This window comes from Polyergus mexicanus, unplaced genomic scaffold (assembly GCF_030449975.1).
Source record: "Polyergus mexicanus isolate NDT 795.1 unplaced genomic scaffold, iyPolMexi1.0 SCAF_10, whole genome shotgun sequence".
Taxonomy (NCBI): Eukaryota; Metazoa; Arthropoda; class Insecta; order Hymenoptera; family Formicidae; genus Polyergus; species Polyergus mexicanus.
Genome location: NW_027223330.1, coordinates 3,621,164 through 3,637,128, shown reverse-complemented (window position 1 = coordinate 3,637,128; position 15,965 = coordinate 3,621,164). Strand labels below are relative to the sequence as shown.

The 15,965-nt window shown below is 32.6% G+C and overlaps 4 protein-coding genes across 5 annotated transcripts; 3 read left to right on the top strand and 1 right to left on the bottom strand.

Annotated features, from left to right (window-relative positions):
- Window positions 1-947: 947 nt before the first annotated feature.
- On the bottom strand, window positions 948-5,939 carry LOC138937279 (aquaporin AQPAn.G; the record flags this gene model as incomplete). The annotated part of the gene is given in 9 exon segments (XM_070303398.1): window positions 948-1,736; window positions 2,234-2,434; window positions 4,762-4,842; window positions 5,123-5,162; window positions 5,164-5,350; window positions 5,424-5,468; window positions 5,471-5,575; window positions 5,835-5,894; window positions 5,897-5,939. Coding segments are annotated over 7 exon segments (537 nt in total), but the record flags the coding sequence as incomplete, so codon positions are not given.
- Window positions 5,940-6,272: 333 nt separating this feature from the next.
- LOC138937071 (odorant receptor 13a) lies at window positions 6,273-8,189 on the top strand. Its single transcript, XM_070302960.1, has 5 exons — window positions 6,273-7,131; window positions 7,303-7,402; window positions 7,500-7,610; window positions 7,780-7,935; window positions 8,013-8,189. The coding sequence occupies exons 1-5, from the start codon at window positions 6,335-6,337 to the stop codon at window positions 8,064-8,066; spliced, it is 1,218 nt and encodes a 405-aa protein (XP_070159061.1). The 5' UTR covers window positions 6,273-6,334; the 3' UTR covers window positions 8,067-8,189.
- Window positions 8,190-9,005: 816 nt separating this feature from the next.
- LOC138936910 (uncharacterized) lies at window positions 9,006-13,484 on the top strand. The gene is made up of 10 exons (XM_070302697.1): window positions 9,006-9,931; window positions 10,178-10,277; window positions 10,406-10,516; window positions 10,609-10,764; window positions 10,843-10,893; window positions 11,464-12,027; window positions 12,313-12,545; window positions 12,635-12,734; window positions 12,880-13,149; window positions 13,242-13,484. The coding sequence occupies exons 1-10, from the start codon at window positions 9,117-9,119 to the stop codon at window positions 13,305-13,307; spliced, it is 2,466 nt and encodes an 821-aa protein (XP_070158798.1). The 5' UTR covers window positions 9,006-9,116; the 3' UTR covers window positions 13,308-13,484.
- A 342-nt stretch (window positions 13,485-13,826) lies between these two features.
- LOC138937217 (odorant receptor 10-like) lies at window positions 13,827-15,915 on the top strand. 2 transcript variants are annotated; one of them, XM_070303238.1, is made up of 6 exons: window positions 13,827-14,437; window positions 14,765-14,787; window positions 14,848-14,997; window positions 15,095-15,194; window positions 15,358-15,627; window positions 15,713-15,915. In XM_070303238.1, exons 1-6 carry the CDS (start codon window positions 13,844-13,846, stop codon window positions 15,776-15,778), a joined length of 1,203 nt encoding a protein of 400 aa, XP_070159339.1. In that variant the 5' UTR covers window positions 13,827-13,843; the 3' UTR covers window positions 15,779-15,915. The 2 variants fall into 2 exon arrangements, with proteins under 2 accessions (XP_070159339.1, XP_070159338.1); XM_070303237.1 differs by having other exon boundaries at window positions 14,765-14,997; window positions 15,713-15,913.
- The last annotated feature ends 50 nt before the right edge of the window (window positions 15,916-15,965 follow it).

The window sequence follows — 15,965 nt, the reverse complement described above, 5'->3', positions numbered from 1 at the left end:
TCTTTCAATCTCGGCGGATCGCTGGAACAAATCCGTTCACACAATTAAAAAAAAAAAAAAATCGAGAATATATCTTCTTTTTTTTTTCAATTTCAAGAAAACAGTTGATTAAAATTATTGACCGTTAATATAAATGTCACATATTCAATTCAGTTTCATTGAACAAAATATAGCTGAAATGTTCGAATCTGAGTTTATCGTTTGTAGAGCATATCGCTTGCAAATGAATTTAGAACGCACGATGCGGACATTAGGCGCATGCTTTTTATACTTTGTTTCGCATTCTGATTGTTTTGTTCACGAATAGTTCTCTGAGATTTATGAATATTATTATTATAGCCGAATAAACAAGTTTCATCTCAAATATATTCTGCACATACATTTCCAGATATTTTATATATTTTTTTAAATAAATTATATTTGTGCGAATAATTAATATTAATAATAATCACCTTCTTTTCAAATAGAGAAAAAAATTGTATTAGATGTCAATAAATATATATAATAAATGAATTTAGAGCAGATCGTTTAAAGGGCAGATATTGAAGTTTAGAATGTTCTAGAACATTCGAGGTACAGCTGCAGCAGCTAATCGATAGATGCACATGAAGCGAGAGTTATAGATATAATATATAATGTATAGAAAGTGTGCGGGGCTATTTGCTGTTTTCGATCAACGAAATAAACATGTTTATTATATTTTCATCTCATCTATTATTTCCCTTCGCAATTGTTTTTTATGATAAAAGTGGAAATTAAAATTAAGGAGAGAAAGCAAATTAATTATTATTATTATTATTATAAGTTATAAAATACTGCATTTTATATAATCTTTGTAACTGATATCAATATATTTTCCACTCAGATATAGCAATTATACATGATAGTAAATGTGAGGGTATAAATTTCTTCTTTAATATACGATATACTTTTTTTAACGTGACAAAATAAAATAATATAATTGTGTAAAGTTAGAATGTTTACGTCCCGTTTATATTAAACCCGAGGAGTTGTTTATACATCATCGGAGGCAGGATAATATCTCCGTACAAGGACAAACAACTATTACGCAATAGGAACGAAAATCGCCGCCCCGCCCTAATCGAGCGCGCGCGCGCGCGCAAGCTTTATTCTGCGAGAGAGAAAAAGTACTACGTCGCAATATTCTCCCTTCGATCACCGCTATAAAGTTCTCCTCACTGCCGAGAAGCATCGTGCATTGGTTATCCCTTCATCAATTCGCTACATAAATAACGAAACGGGACGGCTTCGTGCTTCTCCGAGCACACGATAACCCGTCCTGCCCGTTGGACTAATTTTAGTTGTCCCGCTGGTAAAGCGTGACCTTGAACTCGCGTCGGGTTGATGTTGCAGTCCGGGAAGGGGTACGATACACATACCCGGATAGCTCTCGCGAATCTTAAATTCCGGTCGCGCGGACTCGATCAGGCAAGCCGGTTCGCAACGATCCGTCTGTGACACTTGCGACATGACAATGTGTTGCAAAGTATGTAATATATTACCGCGGGGTAGTTTCAACCCCCGGGTTCCATGCAGGCGTGGACGCAGTTCTCGAAACGTCCGTGAAACGCCCTGCTATCGATCGCATCTATGACCAGGTCCTAGCCGCCGAGAGTATGTCGCTGGGTGAAGGTTGATGAACCCGTTGTAATATGATGTTTGGCCGATCGGTGCATATCCGACGCATCGAATAAATCGCGGTGGGATTAGACGAACTTAGCAGATTATATGCATTAGGAACGTCGCGCGAATAATTGTGGAGATTTTTGTCGCATAATATTATCCCATGAACATTGCATTGCTTCCTATAGCAATTACGAGCATATATATTTTATTAATTCTGTTCTACGTCTCTGATTAATATATGAATTATATAACAATTTATTTTTGTACTCATTCTTCCGTCACTACAAATACTTTTGTATAATTATATTTATCAGAACAGAATTTATACGTCAAAGTGATGAAAAGAGAGACAACTTCGAGGGAGATTTGAATATTAGTTTTTATGACATTATCATAATGACTGTGTATATAATTTATACACTAAATACACGTAATCCCCATTACAGCTGCATGTATTATAAATCTATAAGAATTATAGTATAGACATATAAAGATATATATATATAAGGAAGAAATTTATATATGTATAACAGAATTGAGAATATATCTATATCTATATACATATACGCATATGCGATATACGCACATTACATACGTTGAGAAGAGAAGAGAAGATCTAAGAGTAAAGAAATAACAATAAAACAGAGAACTCAGCGTGGGTTCTTTCAATGTTCTAGAAATTTCCAACAGATGCACTTCGACCATATTAGACCTCATCCACTAAGATGTTTATTTTTGAACTGCCAAGAAAGTCGAGTCGTACTTTTCCAGTATGAAGTGTATAATTCTAGAGAATATATATAATAATATTAAGAAAAGAGAAATTCGAAATATAAATCTTTTAAAAATTATATATATATTTACCCAGACAGCACAAGGATGTCCTTAGGACGTCCAAAGGGCATCCAGGACATACATGTAGGATATCCTCAGGATATCCCATTGTAATCCTCAGATCTCCTCTGGATGTCCTGAGGAAGAGTAAATGATAGCCGTATATTAATCTCTGGAGAATCCAGGGAGATCCTGTGGAACATCCTAAGGATTTTTATAGGATATGTTAGGGATATTTTTCGTATGTTTCAAGGAGCAAATTTTAAAATTTAAATATAAATTAAAATTATGTTTTGTTATTTACTGCCAATATTAAAAATCTATTAAAAATAGTTCACCGTTCTTTAATATTTGAGAGGCTTTCGTGCTGTACATGAATATTTTAGGTTTGGCTCCCGGGTTTGAGTTGTGTAATATTTTCTAAACAATCCAATATCTGAATTCCCTATGTTGGGATTACATCAGAAATTGAACTGATAGAAAATAATTACATTTGTAATTTCCTGTCAGTTGCTCTTTGCAAGCTTTATATAATTCTTATGACCAAATCTCAAATACGAGTTCGCGTGTCGCATAGCGGTAAACAAACGAACTAACGGTTGAATATTATTGTTTGTAAAGTTTTTGGAATGTTGCGAACAGTAACATTTCTCATAAAATATTAAATAAATAATAATTTTGGATATATGAAAATGTGCGCATCAAATTCAATTATTAATATTAAACGAAATTAACGTTAACAATTAATTGCACATATATATGTCCTCTGGAAATCCAAAAGACATCCAATATAATAGACAGGGCAGATATATCCTACAGACATCCAGGGGTTATCCAGTGGACATTTATAGGACATTAATACTTATTACAATACTTAAGATTTCTAAATTATACAAAATAGCCGACACAACTAAAAATAATTATGTATGCATATTAAATTTTTATAAATATATTTATAATAATATATCTTAAAACATCCTACAAATGTCCTGAACCGTCCTGGACATATTCAGAATGATCCTGAGGATGTTTTGTGCTGTCTGGGTATACACATTGTATATTAAATTATTTTTATATATAATATTAATAATATATAATATAATATTAATTATATATAATATAATATTTCTAATATTTAAATGAAAAGGAAAATTGTTATTGTATTGTTTATCGTGTTTTATATCGTTATATCATGTTACATCCGCCATCTACTAAAACTTAAAGTTACTCTAAAGAAACCTCTGACCAATAGATGATAATTTAAAGAAAATGTATATGATTCGTAATAGATGTATATTTATCTATCATGTAATCGTGTACTATGTAATGTAAATAACTTAAAATATAAATATACATAAAACTGATTAAAAATATTAATTGCATATATCTTAATTTATACAGAATATAAAATTAAAATTGTTAAACTTGAACTCTCTACTTATATCGTACGAATTATTCGATTGTGACAAAACATTAGACGAATTTTCATCAACAAAACAAATAGATTCTTTTGTGCAATTAAGCACAACACTACGAATAACACTTGATAAACGTTCCAAGTAAAGCTCCCAAGATATAACCAAGCCAATAAATCTAAGAAAACAAAAAATTTAACAAAAATAAGAAAATTAAAAAATTAAATTATTAAAAATATATTTTATTTTTTGAATACAATATATTTTATTTTTTTATAATTTACCAAAACTACTGTTCAAAAAAATATGATATATATATATATATATATATATATATATATATATATATTTTGCTCTTATATAAAATTGTTGTTCTTTAATCGCGGGATGCGATTGTCATTAGAAAAATTTTTGATATGTGATATTTGAATAAATTGATATTTGTTATTAGTATCAAGTGACTTATCAGTTCAAGTGACTTATGTATTCCTTATCGTATGTACAATATCGAATGTGATAAAAACTCTTCTAATTGATTAAAAATAAATTAACGTAATCGGATTTCTGTGTATCCTGTAATTTGAACTTATTATATATATATATGTGTAACAAAAAAAAAAAAAAAAAAAAAAAAAAAAAAAAAAAATGTTATAGCAACTGTGATCTATAATTTATAATTTGTGATACAATAGCATCGTTCGGTCTTGAAACCCATAGCGTTGTTAAATATGTGGGTATCTGTCATGAACACGTGACGCGGAACTGTCGTGATACACTCGTGACATCTTCTGTACACATTTCTTACATATTTCGTGTTACTTTTCTCGCTTACATTAAAATATTAAAATTTTTATTTTCAACTTACTCATTGGTCTTTCCAAGGACTATTTCATAATGCAGGACCGAACGCTCGTGCTGGATTCATGCTACATCCGGTATAAGGACTCTGAAGAAATATAGAAATAAATAAATAATTATTTTTTCCTTCATATATATTTCTTTTTAATGGTCGACAAGTTTACGTAAAATAGTTTTTCTTTATTCAAAAATATATAAATTTAATAAATAAGATTAATAGGCTTTAAGATTAATAAGCTGTTATAAATAAGATATATTTCTAAATAAAAATAAAATATTAAAAATAATATTAATATTATTAAATTAATGATTGCGTTAATAGGGAAAAACAAAATACAAAAATGATTAAGAAGAAAAAAAAGTTTTACCGCAGCAAAGGAAATAGCAGCGACTGAGAGACCGAATCTGAGTTGAATCTGTAGTATAAGCGCATCGAGGTTCCCACGTAGCGCAAACCGCGCAAAATATACAGCTCGTGCAAAACATTTCGATTAATATAGCTTGAATACTGTCGATCCCTGGATGAACCACCCTGACGCAAAGACCCGTAATCGAATTCGCATTTTCATTGTTGAATAATTCCGCTGGCATTATCATCTGGCAAGAATATAGATCATCGTTTATAATGTTCGGCGCGCTATAGTGATAACAAAAATAGAAATAAAAACAATTTTAAAAGTCCATATCCCACGATGGCGCCGATAAATTGCGCCTAGAATGTAAACTGCCCCCGGTTGTCGGAATCGATTTCATGCCCACGATAACGCCACCGATGATAATAGCTGGATTAAGACGAGCTCTGCACTTATATGACCTAGCATCTAAAAAATATAAAAAATGAAAAGAATATAATATAAAGGAATACACGGGCTGGATAAATGTTATCCAAATTTTTACAGATTTTGCAAAGATGAATTTCTCATAATTTGGATTAATTTATCACGAAATTCATATCGAAGGTTGTATAAAAGTTATATCGCGCATAAATAAAAAATACAAAAAAGAAATATTAATAATTTGTCTATACTGTTAAAAGCACAAACGTGTGTTGTTACTCACAAGAATTAAATATGCGGCAACGTATCATAATTATAAGATTCACCGTCAAACCAAAAGTCAGTGCTATTTGTAGCGGTGAAAGTGCTGGGGTCCCATAGTATCGATACAATCCATACAATCGATGAAAAGTAAATTTTAGTAGATATCTAAAATCTAATAAACGAATAAAATATCTTCAATTTGTCAATTCACATCAATATACTTACGTTCTGGATGATTATACTGCGAAAAATACACTACACTTTCAGATGACGTGTGGAGGAATAAAGCTCTGACTCAAAGGGTTCAAAGCGTATGCTATGACAGCGCATGCGTTGCTATTGAAATCACAATGCGTTTTTTTCTTTGCCATTAAAAGTTCCAACAATTTAAGCAGATTGCCCGGAGAAAATTGTTGTAGGGAAGCGAACTTTGCACGCAGGCGCTCGCGATTGGTTCTCGTAGGACATGTTCGCGTCCGTCAGTCATCGTGGATGTACGTGTAGCGAGATAAAATAATTACGAACTAAAAATTTCCCACGATGTCGGGAGGAAATGATCACACGCTATTTCGAAATAATAATTACAAGTCCGATACCGAATATGTGATAAAGATAGCCAAGACCCTATTAACACCCGTCGGTATCTGGCCACTTTATCGAGGCACCTCCACGTCTGACAAGATGAAGAATTTTTTACAGACTGGAATAATATTCTGCCTGATGTGCTTTTTGCTTGTTCCACATATCATATATACCTTCTTCGATGCAGAGGACCTGACCAAGTACATGAAAGTCATAGCTGCTCAGGTATTTAGCTTGCTTGCTATCATCAAGTTCTGGACAATGATCATCAATAGGGAAGGAGTTCGATATTGCTTACAACAAATGGAGATTCAGTACAGAGATGTAGAGTGCGAGGATGATCGATTGGTGATGACGAAGAGCGCTAAGATCGGTAGACTTTTCACGGTGACGTATTTAGGATTATCGTACGGTGGTGCGTTACCCTATCACATAATCATGCCACTGTTGGAGGAGAGAGTCGTTAAGGAAGACAATACAACACAGATACCTTTACCATATCTCAGCGACTACGTCTTCTTCGTCGTAGAAAATTCACCATTCTACGAGATCCTCTTTGTATCGCAAATTCTAATCAGCAGTATAATTCTCTCTACGAATTGCGGTGTTTACAGTTTAATCGCCACCTGCGTGATGCACAGCTGTTGTTTATTCGAAGTCGTTCGTAGACAGATGGAAACAGTTCTTAGCAATGGCAGCGATAATCTCCATAAGCGACTCGGACGAGTAATCCAACATCATACGCAAGCCATCAAGTGAGGAAGCTTTATGAATATTTTATGTTTCTATAAATTTATTACTTTATTATTTCTTATTAAATTAAGTATAAACAACTGGGACAAAAAAAGAAAATGCATTTGTTATATCTGAATCATTTTAATTTTATTTATATTTATGTTTATTAAATGTGATGAAATACATTACAGATTCGCAGAGATAATTGAGAAATCATTAAATGTTGTTTTTTTATGTGAAATGGTTGGATGTACTGTTATTATATGTTTTTTGGAATTTGGTGTTCTCAAGGTATTTCTATTTAAAAATTAATGGTGCAAATATAAATTATTCACTAATTTCATATTTTTACACAAAAACGTTCTATGTTAATAGAAAATTATTTTAGGAATGGGAAGAAGGAAAGATCTTAAACATGGGCACATATTTTGTTTTAATGACATCAATATTTGTAAATGTTTATATTATATCAGCTATCGGTGATCGTCTTAAAGAAGAGGTAAAACAATATAATTTTATACCAGTTCATATACTTATAAAATATAATACATCATCTCACATGCAGCGTTATAAAAAAATGCTAATTTTATATAACAAATAATCATGCTTTAATTTTTGAAAATAATGTAATCGATTAATCGACTAATATTTATATCTTATTCACGAAGAGTGAAAAGGTAGGGGAATCATTATATTTTATCGAATGGTATAATTTGCCAACAAAAACCGTAGGCGATTTAATTTTGATAATGATCAGATCAGGCCGCCCATCAACTTTAACTGCCGCGAAAATATTTGATCTCTCCCTTCAAGGATTCTGCGAAGCAAGTATTTGCTATAATATTTATCTAAAAGAATTGACAATTAATATCTGTCACATATATCGTATATATTTTTATAGGTGTGCAAAACATCGGCAGCGTATTTCAATTTTATACGAGCAATGACCATATAAATTTACAAATATTACATGATTATATCGGTTATCATATGTAAGATTATTATGTTTGTTGTAACCTATATCATCGCTTCAAACGTAACATGTCTCTCACTTTTCTTATTTAATGTAAGCATATCGACCACCTCTCTGTTCAACAATAAATTATTAATAGTTACTTGAACAATGTTATATGTCATGTAATTTCCATATGTAATGTCTTTATCCATAATTTCTCTCCCCCTTTTCTTGGAAAAAAATTTATTCAAATTACAATTATAAGTTATATCTAGCAATCGCGTAATGCGTATTCTTTGTTTGGAACTTTTATTGCGACATTATTATCTTTCCCTTTTCAAAATTTCTACTTTTCTTCGAATCCTATTTAAGGGTTTGTAAAACGTAAATCGCGAATAATAATAATAAAAAAAAAACTATATTTTATAATCATCATGATTGCAATGAAATTGTCAGGAGCAATTTGCTTATTAAAAGAGAGAATGTGTTTCAATAAAATGATTTATCTCGATGTAAATGATTTGAGGCTGTTAAACTATGAGAAAGTTGCAATTGTTTAAATTATTATTGCATACCTGAATTTTTTATGTGACGGTATAAAATTCTGTCGAAACATCATTCTTAGACGTGAACTGGAAAATATAATGTATTCTTAACGTGCGCCGATGTATGCTAATTTTAATAATAATTTAAATAATATATGTCATAATATATCCTTAGAAACACACACGCACAAGAAATACTTTATATATTAGATTTCACTCCGTTTTTCTGACCGACTGGAATATGTCACGTCTTGAACACCGCACGTTGTTGCTCTCGACAGTACGACAAAGCAAATCTCCCACTTTTTATCTCACAGCGCCTGCGTAATCATTGAAATTATGCAACTTTTTTTTTTCCACTAAATATTGCGACGATTCTCAGAGGATACCCTACGCAAAGTTTCTGCAGAGAGGCGAACTTTCCGCACGCAAGCTCCCATGCGGTCAACTCCTATGCTACTCTTCTGATTGTTATAGTTGCAAATCAAAACGCAATCGAGCAATTATGAAAACCGTGGACATATCGTCAACCAATAGCAGCCGCACGCTGTTCCGAAACTTTAATTACAAGTCCGACGTGGAATATGTGGTGAAAGTCGCCAAAATCTTGTTAACCCCCGTTGGTGTTTGGCCCCTTTACAGTACCGATTCCACGTTTGATAAGATGAAGTACGTCTTCCAGACAAGCTTCATGTTCAGTTTAATGTGCTTTCTACTCGTTCCGCATATCATATATACCTTTTTCGATGCGGAGGATTTGACGAGATACATGAAGGTGATAGCCGCCCAGGTATTCAGTCTTCTGGGTATCATCAAGTTCTGGACGATGATCATCAACAGAGATGACATCAAGTATTGTCTACGACAAATAGAGACTCAGTACAAAAATGTGGAGAGTGAGAATGATCGATCGGTGATGATGAGACATGCCAAACTCGGGAGACAGTTCACGATCATCTATCTGGGATTACTGTATGGCGGTGCGTTGCCTTACCATATAATTATGCCGTTTTTGGCGGAGAGAATTGTCAAAGAGGATAATACGACGCAGTTGCCTTTGCCATATCTCAGTGACTACGTCTTCTTCGCGGTGGAGAATTCGCCCTTTTACGAGATCCTCTTCGTCACACAAATCCTCTTCAGCACTATTATCTTATCAACAAATTGTGGCGTTTATAGCTTGATCGCTTCCTGCGTGATGCATGCCTGCTGTCTATTCGAGATAAGCCACAGATACATGGAAACTTTTTTGATCGACGAAACTGACGATCTTCGCAAACGATTTGCGAAGATAATCATACATCATACGCGAGCTCTCAGGTCGGCAAATGCGTAAACGTTTCACCAAATGTATCATTAAAAATATTAATATATTTTATTATAATAGAAAGGAAAATATTTTGTAGTTTAATCGCGAAAAAAAAATACTTTTATTAGAAATATAATTGATATACACGCAACATAGAAATGTGTGTTTCTTACGATATTAGCTATTTGTAATTACTTATTTTTATTATAATTTATAATAATTGCTATTCCATGCAAAGTTATTTTTATCTATTGCAGATTTACTGAAATGATTGAAAAATCATTCAACTTTGTCTTTTTATCCGAAATGATTGGATGCACTATTATAATATGTTTTCTTGAATATGGCGTTCTTAAGGTGCATAGAAATATTTCTTGCATTATATCGATTAATTTTCATTATTTTAAAATCTAATATTAAATTAAGTTTTATATATATATATATATATATATATATTGCTTTTAATAATAATAAATTTATTTCAGGAATGGGAAGACAATCAACTATTAGGTACAATTATATATTTTATTTTAGTGATTTCAATTTTGGTAAACGTCTTTACCATATCATCTATCGGCGATCGTCTTAAAGAAGAGGTAGATCTGTCAAATTATTAATTTAATAAATATTAAAAAACGTAGTCATATCAGTTAAACATTCTCGATATTTATATTTAATTTTAAATAAGAGCGTAAAAATAGGAGAGGTGTCGTATTTTATCAACTGGTATGCGTTACCAGCGAAGAAGGTGAACGGTTTAGTCATGGTGATGATGAAATCAAATCGCCCATCCGCATTGACAGCTGGTAAAATATTTGACGTCTCTCTTCAAGGTTTTTGCGATGTAAGTAATTTCTGTCGTTACTCATTAATTTAGAATTCATTCAAACATACTGCTCGATTATTTTACAAATGTTCACAGGTATGCAAAACATCAGCGGCGTATCTTAATTTTATTCGAATGATCGCAGAATAAGACGTGTGATTGTCTTCAATGTCATTCGCTGCAATATCGACTATTTCACTCGAGACATATTAATTTCCTACTTTCACTCTATCACAAATATAACACTTATCATCTCATTCGCATTTATTATTTAGCTTCAAGCGACATCAATCAATCAAACAATCAATAAAATATATTATTATATAACTGTTAGCAAAAATAACATTTAACATCACGATAGAAACATTTTTGACCGTGGTTTTTCCACAGTAAGAAAGAAACGCGATTAACAATTCAACGATAAAGTCGATAGAAGAACTTTCAGATCGTGTAGGGTGCTTCCCTCCGTTTTGAAGTTTCTTAGAACATCATTAACAACCCCTCGTTCTCTGATCATAGTTATACTTTTCTCCCAACCTTGGTGGAACGTTCTATAAAGTGCAAGTCACGAATGAAGAGGGATTATTTTAACCACCTTGATCGGAAAACAGAAAGTATATCTCGCGCATGCTTATTGACAATCCTGTGCCTCTTAGCTTGACTGTCAGTCGTCGCTGAATTGTCATTAAGATTGCACTCACGTAAACGATCGCTGCATTTATGGAAGAATCTAATCTTATGCAGAAGGATAAACGGCTTTTGGATTTTCATTATGCTGCACAGGTCAGCTTCTGGTTGTTAAAGCCGATCGGTGCCTGGCCGCTGGAACAGCGAGCTACCAAAAGAGATATTATTATATATATCTTGACAATTATTTTCGCTACGTTTTTCCAACTATTCATGATCGTTCCGTGGATCGTACGTATAGTTACCGCGAAATGGAGCATGTACGAGATTCTCAGGACCGCGTGTCCGCTAATATTTTCAGTTACTGTTTTTCTGAGATATTTACTGTTGCTATTCCATCGGGATGAAATTAGATCGTGCATCGATCGTATTATTAAGGACTGGCTTAACGCGGCAATAATCGAAGATCGCAAAATCATGTTAGCAAACGCCAAATCGGGACGCTTCTTTGGCATGATCTCCGTGGCATTTATGTTCGGCAGCGGTCTACCTTATACCTGTATGCCTTTAATGTTGCCACCCGTCGTTACAGAAGACAATGTGACAATTAGATCGCTGCCCAACCCCTCTGAGCTAATCTTCTGGGACGTCCAGGTCAATTCAATGTACGATGTTAAATTCTTTCATTCGAAGACTCGAAAGACATCTTTATTCTTTTAATTTATTAATTATCTATATATTCCTTCTTTCTTTTACCTTTTATTCTATTTCAAAAATTAAAAAATTTTTTTATAATAAGTTGATCATAGTCTTAATATTGTGCTAATGCTAATGATAATTAATGAAAACTTTTAATTTAAAAGTAACTACCATATATAATTTGCAAATATTATAATTTTTTTAGCAATTTTTCTGTGTTCTTTTAATTATTACGTGCAGGTCACTCCAGTTTACGAAGTCGTATATGCATTGGAAACAGTGTCATGTTGTGTTTTGTATACCGTATTTTGCGGCATTTGTAGTTTAACAGCTAAATTCACTACTCACGCGTGCGGTCAGTGCGAAATTCTGATGTGTATTCTCAAAGAGATAATCGACGGTGGCGATCGAAACACGGGCACTGTCGACCAAAGGATTAGAAACGTTATAACACATCATCTTCGAATACTCAAGTGAGTTAATTAACGACATAACTGATTTAATTTGCTAGTCATTTTTTTTTTCGTTTGCAATTTTCCGCAAATATTATATTGAATTTCAGATTTGTTTCTGATGTGGATAAGATATTGAACGAGATATGTTTAGCGGAATTTATAAATGCTTCGTGTAATGTATGTTTACTTGGTTATTATGTTATTATGGTATGTTTAATTTTGTAATAACGTTCGATTTTCATATTTTACATTACAGCTAAAAGAAAGAGATAATGTATAAATATATATTAATTATTACAAATATTATTTATATAATCTATTAATTGTTTATTTTTAATCTTATTACTTGTAGGATTGGAACAATCAAGAAGCGATGTTACAAATTGTCGTATATTTCGTTGCCTTCGTATCCCTCACTTTTAACATATACATATTTTGCTATATCGGCGAACAGCTTGTGGATCGTTATCAGAAAATAGGTATTAAATGTTACATGATAGAATGGTATCGTTTACCACATAATAAGGCACGTAATTTAATCTTCCTGATGATTATGTCGAATTATCCAATTGAACTTACTGCTGGAAAAATGATGGCAATAAATATAAATAGTTTTTCTAACGTAAATATGCTAATTTTTACTATTATTGAAAATATCTCGAATTGTCTATGTTAATATTGTAAATGCTAATGCTGTCATATGTTGTACTCTAGATTTTGAAAACATCGATGGCGTATATTAATTTACTTCGCGAGGTTATCTCGCGGGATAATATATAAATGCGCAAAAACGATGGAGAGAATTTTCGAGACAAAATAATTAAAAATATAAAATTGCGTGAAGATTATTAATATTTTTAGAAATATGCGAGCTATCTGCTAGGTAATATATGTAATTGAATGTAAGATCGAATCATATAAGAATAATGTGAAGCACAGAGTTATGTAAAAACTTTTACGCGCAATATGTGTTGTAAAGTTTTTCAAAAAAAAAAAAAAAAAAAATATAGAAAATATCAGAATTACACAGTATTAGCAACTTTGCGATTATCCTTGGACAAAAGTTTTCATCGATGCCACATCATCGCGATAAACTTTGTTCAACCCTTCCTGATTTATTCCACAGCCGCAGCTGCTGTTTCTCTATAAATCGACAACATCAAGAAATGCAAATTACGAGTCATCAAAGTCACGACTTTTGCTCGCGGGGATCAGAGAAGTTCATCGAACGGGCCGCGCATGCTTCGTAGTAGAAATCCGCGTTGAATTTTTATTTCGCGTTAGTAAAGATCGAGCTGGCAGTGACGTTACATCGAATGAAAATGATCGATCGGAAGCAAAAGAGCGCGTTCACCGTCGATATAATCAAACAAAATAAATTTTACATCTCGGACTTTTACTACGCCGTCCAGATAAGCATTTGCCTGCTGAAGCCGATCGGTGCCTGGCCGTTGCGACAACAAGTTACCAAGGTAGAAATTATCGTTCACGGTTTATCAATCGCCGTTGCCACGTTTCTTCAGTTCTTCGCGATCGCCTCGTGGTTTGCATGTATAATTACCACGAATTGGAGCTTTTATGAGATTCTCAGAACCGCATGTCCGCTGATATTTACAATTACCGTCTTTCTGAGATACCTGCTGTTGCTGTCCCATCAACATGAGATCAAGTCGTGCATCGATCGTATTGCCGAAGACTGGCGTAACGTAACGATAGCCGAGGATCGCAAGATCATGTTAGCTAACGCCAAATCGGGACGTTTCTTTGGCATCATCTCCGTGGCGTTCATGTTCGGCAGCGGTCTACCTTATACCTGCATGCCTTTAGTCTTACCGCCCATCGTTACGGAAAACAACGTGACGATTAGATCATTTCCCAATCCCTGTGAGCTGATCTTTTTGGACGTCCAGGTCAATTTAATGTACGACGTTAAGTTCTTTTATTTGCAGACTGAAAAGTTACAATTGTATCATATTTTTAATTTTATAATTATCATAATTTATTTTTTTTTTTTTTTTTTTTTTTTTTTGTTATAAAAGGAAAATTCAGTTTAAAGTTTAAGAAGTTTTTCTATAATAAATTAATTATATATTCTTAGCGATATATAGATGCTCAAATATATTTGGCTAATGTTATAATTTTTAATAAAAACTTTTAGTTTCTAAAAATAATTACGTGTAAGTAGCAAATTATGATTTTTTTAAGTAATTTTGTATTCTTTTTTTTATCATATACAGGTCAGCCCAGTTTACGAAATCACGTATGTATTGGTAGCTTTATCGTGTTTCACTGCGTATACCGTATTCTGCGGAATTTGTAGCTTAACAGCCAAATTCGTTACTCACATATGCGGCCAATGCGAGATCCTAATGTACATATTCGAAGAATTGGTCGACGGTGGTGAACGAAATCGTGGTACCGTCGACCAAAGGATCAGTAACGCTATAATACATCATCTTCGAATACTCAAGTAAGTTGATTAACCGATTGCATAACTGATTTGATTTGGTTGATTTATTTATTTTCCATTTATTTTCCAGTTATTGAATTCAGATATTAAATTTCAGATTTGTTTCTGACGTAGATAAGATATTGAACGAGATATGTTTAGCGGAATTTATAAATGCTTCGTGTAATATGTGTTTACTTGGTTATTATGTTATCATGGTACGTTAATCCAATTGCAGTTTTATTTCGAAATTTATCACTACTTTTATTAGATATAACAGAAATATTTATTATTATTATATATAAATATAGTCTATAAGAGAGAGAGAGAGTATTTAATTTAATAATTATATATTTCTAACATTGTATTTGTAACGTGTAGGATTGGAATAACCAAGAATCGATGCTACCAATTTTCGTGTATTTCGTCGCCTTTATATCAATTACGTTTAACATATACATATTTTGCTACATCGGCGAACAGCTCGTAGATCGATGTCGAAAAGTAGGCATTAAGTGTTACATGATTGAATGGTATCGTTTACCACAGAATAAAGCGCGTAACTTGATGTTCCCAATTATTATGTCAAATTACCCGATTGAGCTTACTGCCGGAAAAATGGTGAAGCTAACTATGAGTAGTTTTTCTAATGTGAGTACGCAAAATTATATTATTAAAAACAATTTACACGTTTCACGTTATAATTGTTGATAATATGTCATATGTTATTCTCTAGATTTTAAAAACATCAATGGCATACCTTAACCTACTTCGTGAAGTTTCCTCGCGAGATATTATTTAAATATACGAGAGCTGCCTTTTTGATGAAATAATAAAGAAACATAGAAGATTGCGTGAAGATTATTAATATTTTCAGAAATATGTTTAAACTGTGTATAGTTCTTGAATAATCTTATACAGATACTTCAATATCAGATTGAAACATATGAAAGTAATGCATAATCCAGAGATGTATAAAAAAACTTCGA

Excerpts from the sequence above, each read along its gene's own strand:
- LOC138937217 (XM_070303237.1), top strand. The coding sequence starts at position 13,844 with ATGAAAATGATCGATCGGAAGCAAAAGAGCGCGTTCACCGTCGATATA. Across the intron at positions 14,438-14,764 it reads TGATCTTTTTGGACGTCCAG|GTCAGCCCAGTTTACGAAAT; the intron begins GTCAATTTAATG and ends TATCATATACAG. Across the intron at positions 15,628-15,712 it reads CTATGAGTAGTTTTTCTAAT|ATTTTAAAAACATCAATGGC; the intron begins GTGAGTACGCAA and ends GTTATTCTCTAG.
- LOC138936910 (XM_070302697.1), top strand. The coding sequence starts at position 9,117 with ATGAAAACCGTGGACATATCGTCAACCAATAGCAGCCGCACGCTGTTC. Across the intron at positions 12,028-12,312 it reads TAATCTTCTGGGACGTCCAG|GTCACTCCAGTTTACGAAGT; the intron begins GTCAATTCAATG and ends TATTACGTGCAG. Across the intron at positions 12,735-12,879 it reads TTGGTTATTATGTTATTATG|GATTGGAACAATCAAGAAGC; the intron begins GTATGTTTAATT and ends TATTACTTGTAG.
- LOC138937071 (XM_070302960.1), top strand. The coding sequence starts at position 6,335 with ATGTCGGGAGGAAATGATCACACGCTATTTCGAAATAATAATTACAAG. Across the intron at positions 7,403-7,499 it reads TGGAATTTGGTGTTCTCAAG|GAATGGGAAGAAGGAAAGAT; the intron begins GTATTTCTATTT and ends AAATTATTTTAG. Across the intron at positions 7,936-8,012 it reads CCCTTCAAGGATTCTGCGAA|GTGTGCAAAACATCGGCAGC; the intron begins GCAAGTATTTGC and ends ATATTTTTATAG.